The sequence below is a fragment of the Nicotiana sylvestris genome, chromosome 4 (assembly GCF_000393655.2).
Source record: "Nicotiana sylvestris chromosome 4, ASM39365v2, whole genome shotgun sequence".
Classification (NCBI taxonomy): Eukaryota; Viridiplantae; Streptophyta; class Magnoliopsida; order Solanales; family Solanaceae; genus Nicotiana; species Nicotiana sylvestris.
The window spans coordinates 157,824,412-157,845,116 of record NC_091060.1 but is presented as its reverse complement, the minus strand read 5'-3'; the positions used below and the strand labels follow the sequence as shown (position 1 = coordinate 157,845,116).

The following is a 20,705-nucleotide window of genomic DNA, read 5'->3' as shown; positions in this document are numbered from 1 at the left end:
CGGGTCGGGTTGACCTGTTTCCGGACCGGCCCAAACCGGTATTAACCTAGACCGGTAGTATGGGGCCGAGTAGCGCTGGGTTTGGGGGGTTAGGGGGTTGGGACGTTTACATTTTTCTTCACGGTAAACCAGACCGGTCAACTCCGACCAAGGGAAAACACTATTGAACCAGTTAACCGGACCAGCCTGGATAATTTCAACGGTTATTTTCTGAATATTTTTTAAATCCATTTGACCGTTGGCAACCGTCAGCTTCAAATTTGACCAATGGCCAACAGATATTTTGCAAGAATAGCTCGTTTTTGGGTAATTTTTTTTTTTAAAAATAACACTTTAAGTAATTACTAATTTAGCCCTTTGAAAAACTATAAATACACTCCCCCCCCCCCTCATTTCTTCACTCATCTCTCATTTCTCAAACTTAAATTCTCAATTCAAGTTAAATCATGCCCTGTGCTTCTAGAGTGCACTCATATGTCTGGGAACACTTTGAGGTGGTAGAAGAAAATGAAGAAGTTCACAAAGTAAAGTACAAGAACTGTGGTCAAGTCTTAAATCTTCGTCTAAAGTGGGTGGGCACGAGCTGTTTAAGGAGGCATATGAAGAGTTGTCTTGAGTGTCCTTCATAAATTCGTATTTAAGTTGATTTGAGACAATTTGTGTTATTTTAAAATTATTAGACGTATTTATGCTTAATGTTTTAGTTTGTTAGATTAATTTAAAATATTATTATGCAATGAAAATTTGAAATGGAACTATGAAAGCCTTTGAAGTTTTATCCTTATATATCAAGTTATTATAGCGCTTAAGTATCCAATATAAGATTTATACTATAAGTTATATTTTTTTCATGTTCATTGTATTATCTTAAATTCCTAATGAATATTTCAAATATAAGAGTTTTAAAGTCTTTGAAATTTATTCAAACACTCTTTTTATAAAATTGTTTTTCTGTTTTATATTTTTACTTTATATTAATATAAATTACGATAGTTATACAAAATACAAAAAAAAAATTTAAATAAACCCAATTCCGGTTCAATATTTAACCGGATGGGCCCGAACCCATTAAACCCGGTATGGAAAAACCAGTAACTGGCCCGGATTGGTGACCGGACGGTCACTTTTTTTCCGACCGGGCCCGGCCCACCCCTTTGACACCTTTAAGTTTGACACAACCATAACTTACAAGCTCACACAAGGGACATGCGTATTATTTGAAAACATCTTAAACAGCACAAATGTGCACAAACACACTCCTAGAACCGAATACATTTGCTGTAACCAATATCTAACCATATGACGTTAAGTAATGAGTACTACCTCAGGCATTCATAACTTCAGCCACCAAATTGGCCATGTAACGCTTACAGCAACTTGCCTTTAAGGAGAGTACATCTGGAACCAAGAGCAGGTTATGTATATAGTAGAAACTACCACCTATGGTGCACAAGCACCATGCACGAGATATAAGCCTCTCATGATGAGTAATGACATGAAAAATGTAGCACTCAGTCCAAGACCGAGCAAGGAGATGTAACCCAATCAAGTAGCAAACTATGTCACATTTTGCAACACCAGAATGAGTAGTGCTCATCTTTGCGGTGCGTGCTAACTAGACCCCCACAGTGTAAGCAGACAAAGCTGGTTCCATCAGAGAATGCATCAAGCATTATCTGTTTTCTGCCAGTTTCAGCTAGTATTGACATTCCATCAACATCTACTTCAATTGGTTTATCCACTGTATTATGTTCAGACGGTTGGGATACAGGAGGCATGGCCTCAGCAATGGCACACTCAGCAAATAAAGAAGCCAGCTCATCTGCAGCCACACTTGCCTGTACTTTATTTCTGTACAGTTCCTGAGCACGATTCAGGGCTTGAAATACAGCTTGCTCACCGCCTTTGGTTCTCATGGCCATCACCACCTGTTACCGCATTTAATTAATACCAAGATTAACATGAACACAAAAGGAAAATGAGAATTTTTCATAACACTATAATGTCAGTGAAAAATCTGAATATATATATGGTACAGAACTAATTGGGTATACCCCACTAATTTTTGCAACTCAGAGTCATGAGGTCCATTTAACTGCTAAAAGCACCTTAACATCAATCTCTATCTTGCCAAGTGTAAGCGGTCCTTTAGCCATTTGTTCAAGGCCATTAACAACCTAGAATAGATCTTACGCATGGATGCTACATTTCTATGCACAAGCCATTTGTCCCAAATCTTTTGAAATATCTCTAAATTACCAATATTTCAAAAGATTGTAGTCCGGACAAGGTTGCGCCACAATAGACCTTTGTAGTCCGGCCCTTCAAGTATGTTATGGACAAGTGACTTCATGGCCTATGACACTCGTCATGCCAAGGGACCATTTTACATCCTATAATTAGCTAATCATAACTACATTATTTGCAATCACACGCACTCATAAGCCTTCCTTCAACAGCTCTCTCATGCCCAGTTTTTCAAATGTAAAAGATGTTTGACAAGCGCTTGAAGGTGAATCTACGCATAAGCTATTTGTTTAAGTGGAAAATGTATATGGATGAGTGACTTCATGTTTTGCTAAGTGGCAAGTGGACATAATCAAGTGTCTTGCCACTTAACATGTAACCATAACAAATGGCATGGTTAGAAACATCTCCTCTTCCTATAAATACCCCATTTTTACTCCTTCATGAACATACAAAAAATTGGCCTAATTATGGCTTCCTCGTGCATCAGAATTATTACTTTATCCTAATATCTACTCTCTTTAGCCTTATTTTCTATACAATTAATCTCCATACAAATGCTTAGCTACTATATCTTTTCTTCTTTTCCACTCATAAGTTGTTGGCTGTTATTTAAATTTTGATGTTCGGGTACTCCTTTTTCCATAAGAGGAAGGCTACTTTAATCCTGAGAGAAGTTTCATACTGCTGAAATAAGTAAGTGATAAATAATGACACTAAAATAGTTATTTATTTATGAGGAGATAACAAGGAGCTTGAGTCATACTAGACATCGTCCTGTTTTAGGACAGTGTCTAACACGACACAAACTCCACATATATCTGCTCATATATAAATAGCAATAACAAAACCAACAATTACGCCTTAGTCCCAAACAAAGTTGGGGTTGACGGTATGAATCCTCATATATAAATATTGTCAATATTTTTCCTTGCTTTCAACAATCAAAGAAACTATTTCATCCCGGATTAAACAAGTTTGCCTCTATGAGGCAGTAGGAGCAACAAAATTTAAATAACAATTCAGCAAGTCAGAAAAGAGGAATAACAACAGGAACAGTTAATAGTTTGTTGAAGAAAAAAATCACAGGAAGAAACACCAGGCGTACAAGAGTTGTTGAAGGACGCTTATGATTGCAGAATAATAGGATTTCGACTAGTTATTTATTAGCTGTGAAACGGCCTCTTATCATAACAAATGCCATATGTTATGAAGCCACTTGTCTGTAACCCCATGCATGAAGCCAGTTCGCTAATCTCTTGAGCCACTTGTCCATAACTCTCATGCATGAAGCCATTTGTAAAAAATCGTTTGAAATGTTGTCAACGATATTGTCAATTAAGAGATACTTCAAAGGATTTGGCAAAAGTGGCTTGTGCATGAAATGTGACATCCATGCACAAAATCTATGTGAGGTAGCTAATGGACTTGAACAGTAAAATGCAGAATAATTAATAGTAACACTTATCAAAAAGTTTTAGATCATACCAATTAGGCCTCAAACCTAAGGAGGTTTATGAGGTGACAATAACACCACTAGAGTATCTTTTTTACAATAACACCACTACAAAAACTTTTTGTTTCTTAAATCTTAGGCAGTGAAACAGAGAGTCTACTACAGAATCGTATATCATCACAGTATGGAGTAGCAGATTGCTACTTCAGTTATACTGGAACTGTTTGAGACATCCCAATAAAAAAGCTCACACTGCCGGCACTAAAATATTTAATGATATCTTAGCATGTTAACTACGTTACATTTCTCCACTAATCATGTACTCACCCTTCATTGACATAAGCAACAGAGTTGACAGGCAATAAGAATTCAGCTAAGCTCTTAGAAGTTGTCCATGAAGTGTCAATTCTAGCACGTCTAACAATCTATTTATCCATCAACGGAGACTCTCTTAGTGAATCTTCGCTGACAATGATTACAGGATAGTGTATCTCACATTCCACAATAGGTAGGTATGAATATCTTTCTTACATATTTCAAAAATACTCTTGTAAAATCTACACAACTTCATAACGCCAATCCTATGAGACACCTGAATGTCAGGATGTGTAGCCTAGAATTGTCAGCTAAATCCAAGTTATTACAGTGTACTTCGTCTGTCTGGTTTAAATTATATAAGTATCTGAGATTATTTAGATTGCTGATTATTAAAGAAAAAATTGATTAGATTAAATCAGCTTATAGTTGGTTATTAGATAAAGAATAAATTTTCTGTCAAAATAACCTAATAGTGAATATGATCATGAAAATTAGTATAAACCAAAAAGTGAAATTAAGTCTGTTAAAAATGGCCACACAAAAAACAACACTAGCATTTACATAAAAACTCACCGCTCACTCAATAGTTAAATTAAGAGACAGTTAGCATTCATTTCCAGTCAAATAAAGAATTTAAAATCATATAAAATTTCAGAAGACGAGGCTAAAGGTAGGGAGAAATGAGATTACCGCTTGGAGAGCCTGAGAAGGCTTGCCTTGATCGATAAGCTGGCGAGCAGTAGTGAGCATGCCTCTAACGACGTCGTGTTTGCCCGAACTGGAATGCAGTTGTGACCGTGGAGGTTGCGGTGGCGCCGCCGCGGACTCCGCCTCCATCATGTCAGTGTCCGTACTGTCCATGGCATTTCAGTTGCAATTTGCGATCTGCACTTTTGTCGCTGAAGAGTATTTTATTTCTGACTCTTATTGTACTGAAGGGTTGGTATTTGATTGAAGGTATTAGTAAAAAGAGATGAAGATAAGAGAAATGGCGAAGAGACAAGCAGATGTTTCTAGCAATTTCTGGAATATTTGCCCCTTCCCACCCCCAACACTCGTCTTTCCTCCTCGGCTCTTCTATCATCATCCCCTCGGCTGATTGTTCTCTTATTGGGCCTTTTATTTTATGGGCTTTTCACGCCTAGGCCCAATTAAACTACAGTCCAGTGACGCATTAATTCATTTCTTTGTGCCTAAAAATTAGGAAATTTTACCTCCTATAGCAAAATTTTACACCTTATTTATTATAAATAAATATTCTTTTAAAATATTATTTTCTACAGCTATCTTTTAGGTTTTATAGCAAATTATGTATTTATGGTCACTCCCTACCGTTTAGCCATTAAATACGCTGAGTAATATTTTTCTCTCTCCTACTTTATGTTCTTTCTCTCACAAGACCACCGTATAGTATATAATTTCAGAAACCATGATCTCTCTCTCTCTCAAATTATCTCGCGAAATTTTTAAATTTTTTTGCTCCAAAAAGTTGTGATAAGTGTTAAAGTTGTTAGATTTTCGCTAGTACATTGCTTCTTCTGTTTCCCTTTACTAATTTTTTAGAAATAATCACCATTGTTATGCTTTTACCAGAAAACTCAAAATTTCATCTCCAATAGCTGATTCAACAACTCACAAGAGGGTTACCCGACATCGAAACAAGCCCAATTTGAGAAATCTTCGAAAGAATCAACACTTTCTGATGCGGAAAAGAGAAGAAAACTTATGGATGATGATTCAGGGGTTAAGGGAAAAGATACTTTATTTTCATTGTATTCAATATATCTCGTCGTATTTCATGTATTTCATTGTATTCACCGTCTTTAGGTTTTTTCTACTTTTTTAATATATTCACTGTATTTAATTGTATTCAATGTAATTATATAATTTCAAAGCTTCACTTTGTTTCACTGTTTTGTGCAGCATTATATATTCAGTAGTCTGTATTCAATATATTGTAGAATGTATTCATATATTTTTTTAATTAATATAATTTATGTATTCATATGTATATATGTATTCAAATGTATCTGCAGTATGTATTCATATGTTTTGCACTATAGATAACCTGATATACTTCTCGCGAATACAGCTCGCGAATACATATGAATACAGTCTATGTTTAGCTGGACTTTCTTGTTTTTCGCCAAGTTTTGCTACTGTATTCATGAATACAATAGCCTGAATACATCGAATACTCTCTATAACAAGTGAAAACATAGTTATAGGAAATAATTAAATAAATGATAGCTATAGCAAATTAATAGCCATTAAACAATAGTCATTTCTGAAAATTTCTCTAAAAATTACATGGTATAACTAATGTATACACTGTATTTATCATACATAAATACACTTTAAATAATTATAATTCGTAGCTATTTTTTGTATTTTGTAGCAAGGTAAATACAGTATATACGGTGCATGGAGTCACATACAATGTTACAGTAATTATGTGTATCACTGTATTAAACTCTAAACTGTATTGCTTTATAAAAATTCTTCCTATACAAAGGTAGGGAATTCGACAAAGAAAAAGTATATAAAGGTTGGGAAGTCTCACATCTAATATTGAGGCATTTAATTGATTAAAGTTATGTATTTTTTGCCACTCCTCGAGGTCAAGCAGGCATATATTAACCTGAAACGGACATGTGTGTTTAGTGGTTAGATCGAATTAATTGTGTATTTGTGTTGCTAACTCTTCTGCTACACGAAAAGTTTGAACAAGGCAAACAATGGTGAAGAGATTGCTAAATTCGAAGTCGTGACACTATTGTTTAAATTAATTATGATCTTTGGTGATCGAACTAGTGACTCGTTAATAGGGGTGTACAAAGAAAATCGATAAATCGCATCAAACGATAATTCGAGTTAAACCGGTGAAAAAAAATCCGATTATGGTTTGGTTTGAGTTGATTTGGTATTGGAAAAAAAAAACCCCGATCATAATTGGTTTGGTTTTAACTAAAAAAGTCGACCCGAAGCCAAACCAACCCGATAATACATTTATATAGTTTTTAAAAATATTTTATACATATAAATATTTATTGTGCTGTAATTTATAAATATTTCTTAAACTTTTTCACAGTTTTATCTTTTAACATGTTATTTCAAGTTTGAACTTAACATTCTTGAATGGTAAATAAATTTTATAGCCCATAAATGTAGTTACTCTAACAAAGTTCAAATCAATGCTAATGCTAACAAAAGAAATTCAATGCAATACTGAGAATGACAATAATGTTGGATATCTATTTTTTAGTTTTACATTGATTTATAATAGAAATGCATAACTTAGTTTATCTTTTTCTTTAATGCTTAGTTATATATTTAATAGTAGTATTTATTAGCTACACTTATTTTAGAATGACCTATATAGTATTTTTAAATTGTGTTAATTTTTATTATGGCTTATTAATTATAAGCAATATTTATTTTATGCAATTTTATTATTTTTATTATTGACTATTTTAGTATAATGCTATGACTTAGCTCATAATATTGTGTTATTTTCTTAGAAAATATATTATATAGTTGTATCTTACTAAGACTAAAGAAATATTTGGAGCACAACTTACATATTTTGTGTTAAGAAGACTTTATCGGAAATAAACCCGAAAAAATCCGAAAAATTGGAGAAAAACCGAGATTGAAAAACCCGACTTTGTTAGTTTGGTTTGGTTTATAGTATAGATTTAAAAATCAGACACCATTGATTTGGCTTGGTAATTAAAAAATCTGAACTAACCCGACTTATGCATATCCCAACCAATTACTCACTTACATAATATTTACATTTTCCGTGAAAACTAATATATGGTACCAAAGTTTATTGACTCGCACAATTTAGGAATCAACAATGATAAACAAGCAGAGGACTTTGTTTCCAACTTTAAGCAGATGAATAGGTAGTTCGGCAAGGTTGGGAAATGGTCTTATCGGGTATATGTAGTCCATGATTATTTCTCATTTGGGCAAATGGATGGAATGACTAGATTGCGATTGTTATTTGCTCATAGGTATACATCAAAATCAATTCAAGTAAGCTAAAGCAAAAGTGCGCCATGGAATAGTTAGTAATTTTGGTTAAGACATACATAGTGAAGGTACATGGCAAAGGGACCGTTGAAAAGGGAAAAAGTTTCTTTCCTTTCAATTGTTATGTTGATCGGTGAAGTATACGTTTCATCACATGTCATGAAGCATAACATTACGTGTGTTTGATCAAAGAGTTTTAAGCTTTTTTTTTGTTAAATTAATTTAATAAATTGACAAAGGATGAATCCAAGTTAAAAGTAATAAATTCCAGATCTAAAGTTCTACAACTTGGAAAGTACGTAATCGTGCTCAAGTCAACAAATGTCAAGTTAATGCCCGATGACTGTCAATAAATATAAGGATAAAAATATGCAATAAATGTGACAAATGACATTAAATGTAATAAGAAGGAATTTGTCACCCAAATGTTGAATGAGATGGATGATTCCTTCTTTTGACTATAGCGTGTGACAGCAGACTATGGAAGTAAACAACATGTTCTTGGATCTTGTGAATAAAGGAGGAATGTTATGTAATGGAATCAAACAGAGGAGACAAGACAAACTTTTTGTATACTTTTGATAGTCAACTGTTTACAAAATATTTTTTATAAAAGTTCTGAATCCCCTTTTTGTTTCCTCTATCTTCATATTTATAAGGGATATCCCTAGAAAACCCTAAAAAGGTACAATATGGGGGAATATTCAATGGAATATTCCTAATCATAGATAATCCTAGGAATAATCTAACAGTTGTAGCCGTTTGTTCTCTACTCGACCTCGGCACTGGTCTCTCTTTCTCTCTCTGAGCGACTCCTCGCCACTGGGTCGTGCTTGGTTTCGACCTCGGCCTCAGATCGTCCGTCTTTATTAGCTACACTAGACTTAATTTTGACCCATACAATTAGTCCCTCTGCTTATTGTGGTCATCCTCTTGGGAGTCCTCGATGAGCGAATTTTATCTATATCTAATCATAAAACATTCCGCCGTTGGTTGATGCCGCATTAATGGCGGATCGGCTCAAAGGTTGTAGTTAGCGTGGCTAACATAGGATGATGTCATGGCCACGTACGTCATTATTACGTATCATCCCGATTCAATGCGTCGATTCCAGTGCCTATCTTGCTTCTATTTTAGTGTCCATGGCAGTTTCTTGCATCGATCTAGGCGCCTCAATATCTTATAAATAGGAGAAGGGAGATTCAAAAATGAAACTTTTCGCACTTTTTCTGCTTCTTCTCTAACCCTTGCTTCCGATTTCCTTCTGCTTTTCAACTCTAGCTTACGGTTTCTTTTCCCGTTGATACTCTCCTTCCGGCTCTACTGTATACATGTTACTGCAGAAATGACAAATTCCTCTCACACTTCTGACATAGTCTCCGATGCCACCCCTTTGTCGGTAGCCATGCTTTCTGGTAGCGGTGAACCCACGATTACGGACGAAAGTTTTCCCACCATGGAGGAGATAATTCCTCGGAACCCATCAGTCAGAAATGACTTCCCGAAAGAACCTGCCCCTGGTCCTAAGCATGTACTATAAGTCATGGGGTCAAAACAAATATCTGACATACGGTCTAAATTCTGTATTCCTGCTCATGTCGATATTGTTCCGGTGGGGAATGATGCAATACAAGTTTGCCGACCTGGGTATTGCGCTTTTTACGCTTACCCGTTTTTGGCAGGTTACTCTCTTCCTCTTCCCTACTAGCTGAGGAGTTCTGCCCGGCACACCTTTCCCATTACCTATACAAAGTCTTTTATATGCTGGCGAAGTTCGTAGAGTTGGCCGGCTACGAAGACTCCATCCGTCATCTGGTGCATCTCTTCTCGCCTAGATTCTACCGAGACACGCTGATTTATCTCCGCCATCGTGGGACCAAAGGATTGGTGATGGGGATGGATGACAAGGCGAACTGCCGGTTCTGGTTCAATTACTTCTTTGTCAAGACTAAAGGTGTCCAACGGGCCAGGTTGACCCATTTTCCGGACAGGCCCAGACCAGTTAAAATCCGGACCAGCCCGGACCGGTACTTAGTGGGCCGGGTGTGCTGGGTTACTAGGATATGAGTGGTTGGTCCGTTCACATAAATTGATCCGGTTAACCGGACCGGTCAAACCCGGTCAACCAAAATTCCTATAGAACCGGTTAACCTGCTCGACCCGACCCGGCCCGAATCGGTTTAATGGCTAGATTTCTAAAATTATATATTTTTTTAAAGGTTTTAGACCGTTGGCAATGGTCAGTTGGATTTTGGCCGTTGCCTATTGGCTGGATTGCACAAATAGCCCTTTTGGGCAATTTTAAAAAAACAACAACACTTTTTGTAATTATTAATTTAGCCCTTTGAAAAACTATAAATATACCCTCCCTCTTCTTTATTTCTTCACTCATCTCTCATTTCTCAAACTCATATTCTCAATTATCATTCTCTCATTCTTCACCTAAAGTGCAATCAAGTATTTGGCTCTCATTTTTTTGGAATTTAATTTATCGGATTATTTATTATTTGAAGTTTGAACAATTGAACTTCAAAATTTTAATAATTGACGTTTCTTCGTGGTAACACTGGAGTTGCCAAATCATCAAGTGTTTTATTGCCGAATTCGGTGCACTCCCTCCAACTTTTTCTCTTATTTACTACTCCCTCTGTTTCATATTAGATGAGGTAGTTTGACTCGACATGGAGTTTAAGAAAAAAAAAGAAGACTTTTGAAACTTGTGGTCTTAAAAGCTTAAGGGGTAAAAAGTTTGTGGGACCATGACATTTGTGTGGCTATAAAAGCTTCTCTTTAAAGGTAAAAGGGTAAAATGAAAGAGTTTAAAGTTGAATCCAAATTTAGAATTGTGTCATTTATTTTGGAACAAACTAAAAAGGAAAGTACCTCATTTAATATGAAACGGATGGAGTATTTTATTTGCATATTTAATTTTTGCTAGTAGTTATGTAATGACCTGATCGGTCATTTTGAGCTCTAGTGCATCGTTCAACAGTTTGAAGCCTTGAGTAGCTTCACTTCAGGTATTATGACTTGTACGCATGGTCGGAATTGAGTTCTGGGAAGTTCGGAGTTGATTTGGAGAGAGAATTCTCATTTCGGAAGCTTTAAGTTGAAAGAATTGACTAAGATTGGATTTTTGAGTAAACTACCTCGGAATCGGGATTCAAAGGTTCTAGCAGGTTCGTATGATGATTTCGAACTTGGGCGTATGTCCGGATCGAGTTTTGGAAGACCCAGAGACGTTTTGGCACCTATAGTGGAAGTTAACATTTTTGGAAGAATTTCATAAGTTTGGGTTGAAGTGCATTTTAATGTTATCGATATTTTCTTGGGATTTCGAGTCTCGGAATAGCTCCGTATGGTGATTCTGGTGTTGGGAGCGCGATCGGAAGTGAATTCGGAGGTCCGGGGGTCATTTTAGAGTCATTTGACTAAAAATAGAAATTTGAAGGTTTTTAAGGAATTTATCCGGAAGTGGACTTTTTAATATCGGGGTCGGAATCCAATTCCGGAAGTTGGAGTAGGCCCGTAACGTCGAATACGACTTGTATGCAAAATTTGAGGTCAATCGAACGTGATCTAATAGGTTTCAACATCGAATGTAGAAGTTTGAAATTCTTAAGTTCATTAAGCTTAAATTGGAGTGTGATTCATGTTTTAGTGTTGTTCAATGTAATTTGAGGCATCTACTAAGTTCATGTCATGTTATGGGACTTGTTAGTATACTTGGTTGGGATCCCATGGGGCTCGAATGAGTTTTGGAAGAGTTTTTGGAAGAGTTTGGCATTTTGAGCGTAAGCATGTAATGATCCAAAGGTCCATTTTTAGTTTTAAAGATCGAAACTTGATTTCGAGACTTCCAAGAGTTTGATAATGAATTATAGGAGTGATCTGGAAAGTTTGGTCTACTTTCATCAAGTTGCGATTGAGTTTTTAGCGCAAAACATGAGTTAATTGTTTAACGAACGAAATTGGTATCGCATTGGTAAATGAGATCCTAATTAAGTTTCGATAAAAGGAATATGTTCATATTATTATTTGTGACTCATAGGAGCAAGAATCGTCGAATTCTGAGTTCGTATGATAGAGTTAGATCATTTTTAGTGAAATTAAAAGCGGCTGAAATTTCTGGGCAACTGCTGTGTTTTTCGCAGGTGCGTGAATAGTAACCGTAGGTGCATGAACAGTAACTGCAGGTGAGTGAACAGTACCTCACCTGCGTGAACAGTAACCGAGGTGCAAAAATGCTGGACAGTGTATAAATCGAGCAGTCCGAGATTTTTACTCATTTTTTGGAGCTATGAAGCTCAGATTAAAGCGATTTTTAGGCGATTTTCACCATATGGATTGGGGTAAGTATTCTATATCCAAAAGTGATTATATTTAATGATTCCATGGTTATTTTCATCAAGTATAAGTGAATCAAATGGAAAAACTTGGAGAAAATCTGCAAACTTTTCAAAAACAAAAATTCTAGATTTGGAGGTCGATTCGTTATCGGAAGTTGATAAAATTGGTATGGTTGAACTCGTATTGGAATGGGTTATCGGATATTGTGAATTTTTTTGGAATCCGGGCACGTGGGCCTGAGGGCAATTTTGTCAACTCTTCGAGCGGAGTTAGGAATTTATCTAAATTGAATTGTTGTGACTATTAGAGCCTATATTTATGGATTTTCTCATTTTTTGGCTAATTTTGGAGCGTTGCGCATTGATTTGAGTCGTCGGAAGGGCTTGGAAGCCGGTTATGGAACCTCGGAGCGAGGAGAGTCTCATTTCTAGCCTTGTAAGAGGGAATTGTCCCCAAAGGTGAATTAATTGTATTTGTGCTCCTATTTATGGGGGCTAGGTACGCGCGAGGTGAAGATAGCCCGTGCGTAGCTACTATTATATTTAAGTCCGGGTAGTCTAGGACCCAAAAACATGCTATACTTGGAATATTTGTAATCTTATTGACAGGTGAATTGCTTAAATCCTATCGAATTGGTAAATGAATTTCTAAATGGATTAAACTTCATTTTATAAAATTGTTATAAGAGAATTGGCTTTTATTTGGATAATTGTTCCCTGTTGACTTCTTGATTGACTATATGTATGTGTTTATTTTTGAAACTATTCGAACGTCTCGGTAGATTAAATAGATGCATTTATGATTCGCGCCATTCGACCCTCTGGCAGTGCACAGTTTAAATATTGGTGGATCGAGCCGTACGACCTCGGCATGATATGCGTATGCTTGTATTGCTTGCTTGAGAATTTTAAATATTGATAATTGCCCCTTCCTTTACAGAGATAAATTGATAAAGATAATGAAAAGTAAACCTTTGGAAATCCTTTATTATTTGAGAAGTTGTTTACCTGCTTTCCGGTTTTATGAGTTAAATTTTGCTTTATGAAATCCATGAATTCCTCACATTTTTTCTATATTATCATTGGACCATTAGTAAGTGTCGAAGTTGACCTCTCATATATTCTTTTTCGACATTAGACGGGATACTCATTGGGTACATGTTGTTTTCGTACTCATACTACACTTGCTGTGCATTTTTGTTGCACAGGTTCAAGTGTGGCTAGTGGGTTAGTGGCATAGCGGCATGGTTGATACGGAGACTTAGGTGAGCTGCATTTATCGAGATGACCCGCAGCCAGCAGAGTCCCCTTTAGAGTATTTTACTGTGTTTTCCATTTCTGTCCACTTGTATTTCGGACAGTTACTGTATTTTATTGCATTCTCTATTAAATGCTCATACACTTGTGACACCGGATTCTGAGATGATTATGAGGTATCTTGTATTAACTTTTTAACATTTATATTTAATTTGAAATGATTACCTTTTACCAGTAAAATTGAAGGAAAATCGTAGTTTTCAAAAATTATTAAAACGAGAATTTAATTGAGTATTTTGGTTGGCTTGCCTGGCAGCGGTGTCCGACGCCATCACGACCCTTAGTGGATTTTGGGTTGTGATAATATGGTATCAGAGCACTAGGTTCCCTTAGGTCTCACGAGTCGTAATCAAGTCTAGTAAAGTCTCGCGAATTGGTACGGAGACGTCTGTACTTATCTTTGGGAGGCTACAGGGGTGTTAGGAGCACTTCCCTTCTTGATTTCCTCATCGTGTGATTTGATTCCTTTGAGGCTTATGCCTTTATTTTCTTCCTATTCAATCTTATGCGACATGGAGCGCTTATTATAAATCAGGAATTGAGAAATTTTAAAAGTACTACAGAGGTGGTACGGGATGTTTCTCCTGGCGTAGTTGATTTGACTATTGTCGTCGCCTTGTGGAAGGATATTCTGTCATTTCAGCTCAGTAGTTGTACTTCTGAGAGCTCTGAGGCTAGGCACAAGTTGCCATGATAGTTATGAACGATTATCGCGCAGTATTAATGTGATGGTAGAATGCTTGCCTATGTGTCGGGGTAGTGAACGACTTGAAAGGAGGTTTACTCAGTGCATGATTTAGAGATCCAATATTTTATTCCCGGCGGGGGAAAGGCAATCGGGCTATGGAGTCAGATTTGGGTTGATGGAATAACGAGGCTTGGTATTTGCGAGCGTGGTAGAATTTTCACCTGTGATGAGGTGTTGTTGTCCTTGTTGAATGTACTAAGCCAGTGTTAAGACCTTCAATAATTCATCTTTTAGGCAGGATATTGTAAGATAGTATTTGAGAAGCGACTGTCAAAGATCACGGGGTGCGGTGGTTCAGGATTTAATGTGTATTTCTAATACTGACGGCTCGAGAAAGATGATCTTCGGAAAGGTTTAAAGGTTAGTAGCGATCTATTGGTTCAAGTGCTACCGAATTAGACTTTGATTTAAGGCATCGGCTGAGCAGCAAAGGATGAGGAAGGACATGTGGGAAGTGTCAGGAGGTGGTTAAATTTCTAGAAGGCCAAGTGTAAGAAGCAGAAGTCGAATAGTTGCTTAAAGAAGAGGGTCCATCCAAAGCGGGAGAGTGGCAGAGCAGCACATGGATTCAGTGGCAGGATAACTACACCCTTGAGGAAAGTTGAAGTGATTTGGGAATTTTTAGTAGACGATGATTGGGTCTACGAGCTTATTTTGAAATATTGGCTAGCATAACGGCGGGAGATTTGATATGACGGAAAGGAGTTGCTTGATATGAAGAAGGATACAACATAACTTTGAATTGGAAGATATTGTCGCACATTTGGTTAATGTCCCTAAGAAGTGAACGAACTAGTACAATTGGCGAATGAGCACGGGTTCATGATATGTTATGAACGGCGTAGTGATGGTGCTTTGTGCAGCGGCGCTGAAAGATGTCGGCGTGTAATCTCCACATGTGGGTTATTTCCTGTGGGCAGATCAGCAGTCGCGTGGTTGGCGAATCTTCTGCGAAGAATCCTTCTGGCTATCTGGTAAGGAGGTCGAACATGTGAATGTGGTTAATGATTCAGAGAATTCATAAATAGTTTATAGAAATATTTCGACAAGTTTGGCGGGTTGGTTGTGCTAGATCATGTCAACAATGAAGAAAGGATCTTGTTGGATTCCAGAGTAGCGTAATGGTAGCTTCAAGCTAAGTGGGAGAGTCCCACCGCCTACAATTGGGTTGTATGATTATCTTCTTGTGAGGTTTTGGGTTATCGGTGTATTGGTAAGTTGTTTCGGCTAAGAAAAAAAGAACATCGGTAGTAATTTCAAAAAAGGAATTGAAGAATGTGTTCTATAATTGGCATCATCGATTCATGTTCAGGCTTTGGGAAGACTCAGGAGTTATGCTTCGCGTAGAAGTGAATTGCAAGGAAGGTGATTCGACCGGGTGTTTCTTTGAGAGGGTAGTCATGTGCTAGCGGGGCCTTGCAGGTGATTATTTTCGGGACCATGTCAGAGTGGGTGACTCTCAATAACGATCCTAGTAAATTCAAGGGTCAAAAATCGGTGCCTAAGGGTTTAAGCCTGCAGTATGGTTAAGAATCAAGCTTTTTGTATTAGCTTATGGTAAGAGGCTTAGAACGTTATATGATGTTTTGACTTGCAGTGTAGCATTGGGAGGAAAAGGAGGAAAAGACTTTGGAATCGTAGAAGAATTATCAGAATGGATGTACTAGTCAAGGTGCGAATATGCGCACAAGGAAGGTATGGGGTGGTTCGTGGGATTCGAGACAGCATGGTCTCGTGTTACAAGGCCATTTGGGTTGAGCGCATTATGTTTTGAATGAAGTTATTATTATTCTAAGGCAATTAAGAATAAATTGCAAGAGGTTTGATTGGTCAGCCATGGTTGAATTGGCATGCTGGTGGTAGTGATCAGTTCCTTCAGCGTGATTAAGTTATGCTAGTGATTTGCGATAGTACGTGTGAGGCTTGTCAGCCACCGTAATTGATTTTATTCGGAAGTATTCAAGTGTTATGGCCTGTGATGTGGAGGCGGATCCCGGAAGGTTGTGGTGGTTTAGGCCACTACTTGAAGATTTGAATGTTCTACGGTTATGAGAATTCACTCGTATGTTGCTATGGTTTTCTTGTAATGAGTTAAGTAAAAAGTTTCTATGTGAGGAAGTGTTTACCATGTTAGTTGTTTATGAGTTGTGATGAAATTCTAGTACTATCGCATGTTGACATGTTAGGTGCAGTGAGTGTATGGAATTTGAAGGTGAGGATCAAGGTTGCGGTTTGGTGTTGACGAGGATGTCACGAGCTCGGATGAGCGTGAAAGGGATTTGAATGATTAGAGTAAGCTGGCATTGTCTTTAGTGTCACCTGAGATTGGTACTTTGTGAAAGAGGTTTTGCATCCTGGTTACAGATTCTTGAATTACTTTACAACATTTGTGTGGCCGGTGGTATGGAAGTGCGTACTTGCTACCTGGTGCACGAGATCGTGGAAGCGTATCTCACAGGAATATTGTATGAGTGTGACGTGTAGTCACTTGATTGATTAAAGATTTAAACCGAGCATGAAGATTGTGATAATATCACTAATTTGAGAATTTATATATGGAGGGCACTTGGTTTATTAGGTTGTGGACTGTGGAGGTTTGCTCTGGATATAACGATTGCTATTATGGACCCAGAAAGATTGTTGGCCTAGTTCGGTACGATCAGAATCAGCTTGAGGCATGTGGATGGATTTAAATGTGAATATGGGCTTTATATCAGGCCGAATGTGTTTAGTTCAACATAGCTCTCCTTACGGAGGAGTATTCGGACATTGGATGTTATTTCGTCACCGACTATTTCATATAATGCTATATTGTGCCGTGTGAGTTGCGAAACGGCTTGGTAAATTTCTTATGTGCTAAGGTTCCGCGTAGTGATGGTGTTATGTGAGCATGATGGCTCTTTAGTTTCAGAACATATATCGCACCTCAGTTATGCTTGAGTTTGTTAATTTATGGTGTTGCATGTTCCTTCAGGGATGGTATTATGCACTTAGCGTGTTTGTGGCCGATATTTGGTATTGTATTATAATGAGCAATTTGGCTCAATGTGTATCTCTTTATGTGAATTTTATGTGTGGATTGGGCGAGTGTGATGATGATTACAGTCCCTTATATTTTATTCTGTGTGTTTTGTTTCCATTTTCTGAGGAAAGTTCATATTAGCTGCGTGAGTGGGGTAGTCACTTCCAGGTCTCGGCTTTCTTATGTATCAAGTTTGAGTTGGTAGCCTATTGGCACATTGTGGCATCATATGAGACTTTTGGTCATGTCTGGGTGGCTTGTTGCTTGAGCAGTTCGTACCGAGTGAGGCAAGGTTATTGGATCTAGGATCAGTGCAATCGGATTGTATGAAGTATATTAAAGAGCAAGGATTATTATTTGGTTCAGAATGAGGTATTGTTCTTGTCAGAATTATAAACTTAATGATTGTTGACCCGACAGTTGGTTATGAATTTCTACATGTCTCTTCCGTCGTGGCAGTATTGTAGGAGTTGGGTCAAGACTTATACATGTCATGTGGGGCATTGTGAGCATTAGACTAGAGGAATGTCGGTTGTTATGATCAGAGAATGTTATTATGTTCCTGCGTATGACGTGGTGCATGGTGAGAATTCAGCAAAGGTATGCAATCATGTTCTGGTACCTTGTGATGTGATTGATACAGTGCTCATAGAAGTAGGCCTGACGGAGAATTTCGGGTGTTGGAATTGGGTTCTAAGCTTAATTGTTTGAATAAAAGAGAATATCTTCATATTTGATCGAATTATTGTGCTCAACTAAGCTGTGGTAGCACGGGTAGGTGCTCAAGGTGTTAAACAGTGATTTCGGACCACTCCGGTGTAGTTCTCAACATGTTCGAGGACGAACGTATGTTTAAGTGGGAGAGAATGTAATGACCCGACAGGTCGTTTTGAGCTCTAGCGCATTGCTCAGCGGTTTGAAGCCCTGAGTAGTTTCACTTCAGGTATTGTGACTTGTACGCATGGTCGGAATTGAGTTCTGGGAAATTCAGAGTTGATTTGGAGAGAGAATTCTCATTTCGGAAGCTTTAAGTTGAATGAATTGACTAAGATTGGATTTTTGAGTAAACGACCTCGGAATCGGGATTCGAATGTTCCAGCAGGTTCGTATGATGATTTCGGACTTGGGCCGACGCCTATAGTGGAAGTTAGCATTTTTTGAAGAATTTCATAAGTTTGGGTTGAAGTGTATTTTAATGTTATCGATATTTTCTTGGGATTTCAAGTCTAGTAATAGCTCCGTATGGTGATTCTGGTATTAGGAGCGCGATCGGAAGTGAATTCGGAGGTCCGGGGGTCATTTCGGAGTCATTTGACTAAAGATAGAAATTTGAAGGTTTTTAAGGAGTTTGACCGGAAGAGGACTTTTTGATATCGGGGGTCGGATTCCAATTCCGGAAGTTGGAGTAGGTCCATAAAGTTGAATGCGACTTGTATGCATAATTTGAGGTCAATCAGACGTGATCTAATAAGTTTCAACATCGAATGTAGAAGTTTGAAATTCTAAAGTTCATTAAGCTTGAATTGGAGTGTGATTCTGAGGCATCGACTAAGTTCGTGTCATGTTATGGGACTTGTTAGTATACTTGGTTGGGATCCCATGGGGCTTGGATGAGTTTTGGAGGAATTTTTGGAAGAGTTTGGCGTTTTGAGCATAAGCATGTAATGGCTCCATTTTTAGTTCTAGAGATTGAAACTTGATTTCGAGACTTCGGGGATTTTGATAATTAATTATAGGAGTGATCTGGAAAGTTTGGTCTAATTTCATCAAGTCGCGATTGAGTTTTTAGCGCAAAATATGAGTTAATTGTTTAACGAGCAAAATTGGTATCGCATTGAGTAGATGAGATCTGAATTGAGTTTCGATTAAAGGAATAGGTTCGTATTATTATTTGTGATGCATAGGAATAAGAATCGTCGAATTCCGAGTTCGTATGATGGAGTTAGGGCATTTTTAGTGAAATTAAAAACTACTTAAATTTCTGGGCAACTGCTGTGTTTTTCGCAGGTGCGTGAACAATAACCGCAGGTGCGAAAATGCTGGACAATGTATAAATCGAGCAGTCCGAGATTTTTACTCATTTTTGGAGCTATGAAGCTCGGATTAAAGCGATATTTGAGGCAATTTTCACCATATGGATTGGTGTAAGTGTTTTATATCCCAAAGTAATTATATTTAATGATTCCATGGTTATTTTCATCAAGTATTAGTGAATCAAATGGAAGAAATTGGAGAAAATTTGTAAACTTTTCAAAAACAAAAATTCTAGATTTGGAGGTCGATTTGTTATCGGAATTTGATAAAATTGGTATGGTTGAACTCGTATCGGAATGGGTTGTCAGATTTGTGAGTTTTTTTGAAATTCGGGCATGTGGGCCCGAGGGCGATTTTGTCAACTCTTCGAGCGGAATTAGGAATTTATCTAAATTGAATTGTTGTGAGTATTAGAGCCTGTATTTATGGATTTTCTCATTTCTTGGCTAGTTTTAGAGCGTTGCGCATCGATTTGAGTCGTCAGAAAGGCTTGGAAGTCGGTTATGGAACCTCGGAGCGAGGTGAGTCTCGTTTCTAACCTTGTAAGAGGAAATTGTCCCCATAGATGAATTAATTGGATTTGTGCTCCTATTTGTGGGGGCTACGTACGCGCGAGGTGACGAGAGCCCGTGCGTAGCTACTATTATGTTTAAGTTCGGGTAGTCTAGGACCCAAAAACATGCTATACTTGGAATATTTGTAATCTTATTGACAGTTGAATTGCTTAAATCCTTTCGAATTGGTAAATGAATTTCTAAAAGGATTAAACTTCATTTTATAAAATTGTTAAAAGAGAATTGGCTTTTCTTTGGATAATTGTTGCCTGTTGACTTCTTGATTGACTGTCTGTATGTGTTTAATTTCGGAACGGGTCGAACGCCTCGGTAGATTAAATAGATGTATCTATGGTTTGCGCCATTTGACCCTCTGGTAGTGCACAGTTTAAATATTGTTGGATCGGGTTGTACGACCTCGACATGATATGCACATGCCTGTATTGCTTGCTGGAGAATTTTAAATGTTGATAATTGTTCCTTCCTTTCTAGAGATAAATTGATAAAGATAATGAAAAGTAAACCTTTGGAAATCATTTATTATTTGAGAAGTTGTTTACCTGCTTTCCGGCTTTATGAGTTAAATTTTGCTTTATGAAATCCATGAATTCCTCACATT

The 20,705-nt window shown here is 37.4% G+C and overlaps 1 protein-coding gene across 1 annotated transcript; it reads right to left on the bottom strand.

Moving 5' to 3' along the window:
• Window positions 1-1,193: 1,193 nt before the first annotated feature.
• LOC104235440 (uncharacterized) lies at window positions 1,194-5,100 on the bottom strand. Its single transcript, XM_009789201.2, has 2 exons — window positions 4,712-5,100; window positions 1,194-1,928 (listed from the first exon to the last, which is right to left on the bottom strand). Exons 1-2 carry the CDS (start codon window positions 4,880-4,882, stop codon window positions 1,563-1,565), a joined length of 537 nt encoding a protein of 178 aa, XP_009787503.1. The 5' UTR covers window positions 4,883-5,100; the 3' UTR covers window positions 1,194-1,562.
• Between the last annotated feature and the right edge of the window lie 15,605 nt (window positions 5,101-20,705).

Excerpts from the sequence above, each read along its gene's own strand:
- LOC104235440 (XM_009789201.2), bottom strand. The coding sequence starts at position 4,882 with ATGGACAGTACGGACACTGACATGATGGAGGCGGAGTCCGCGGCGGCG. Across the intron at positions 1,929-4,711 it reads CTTCTCAGGCTCTCCAAGCG|GTGGTGATGGCCATGAGAAC; the intron begins GTAATCTCATTT and ends ATGCGGTAACAG.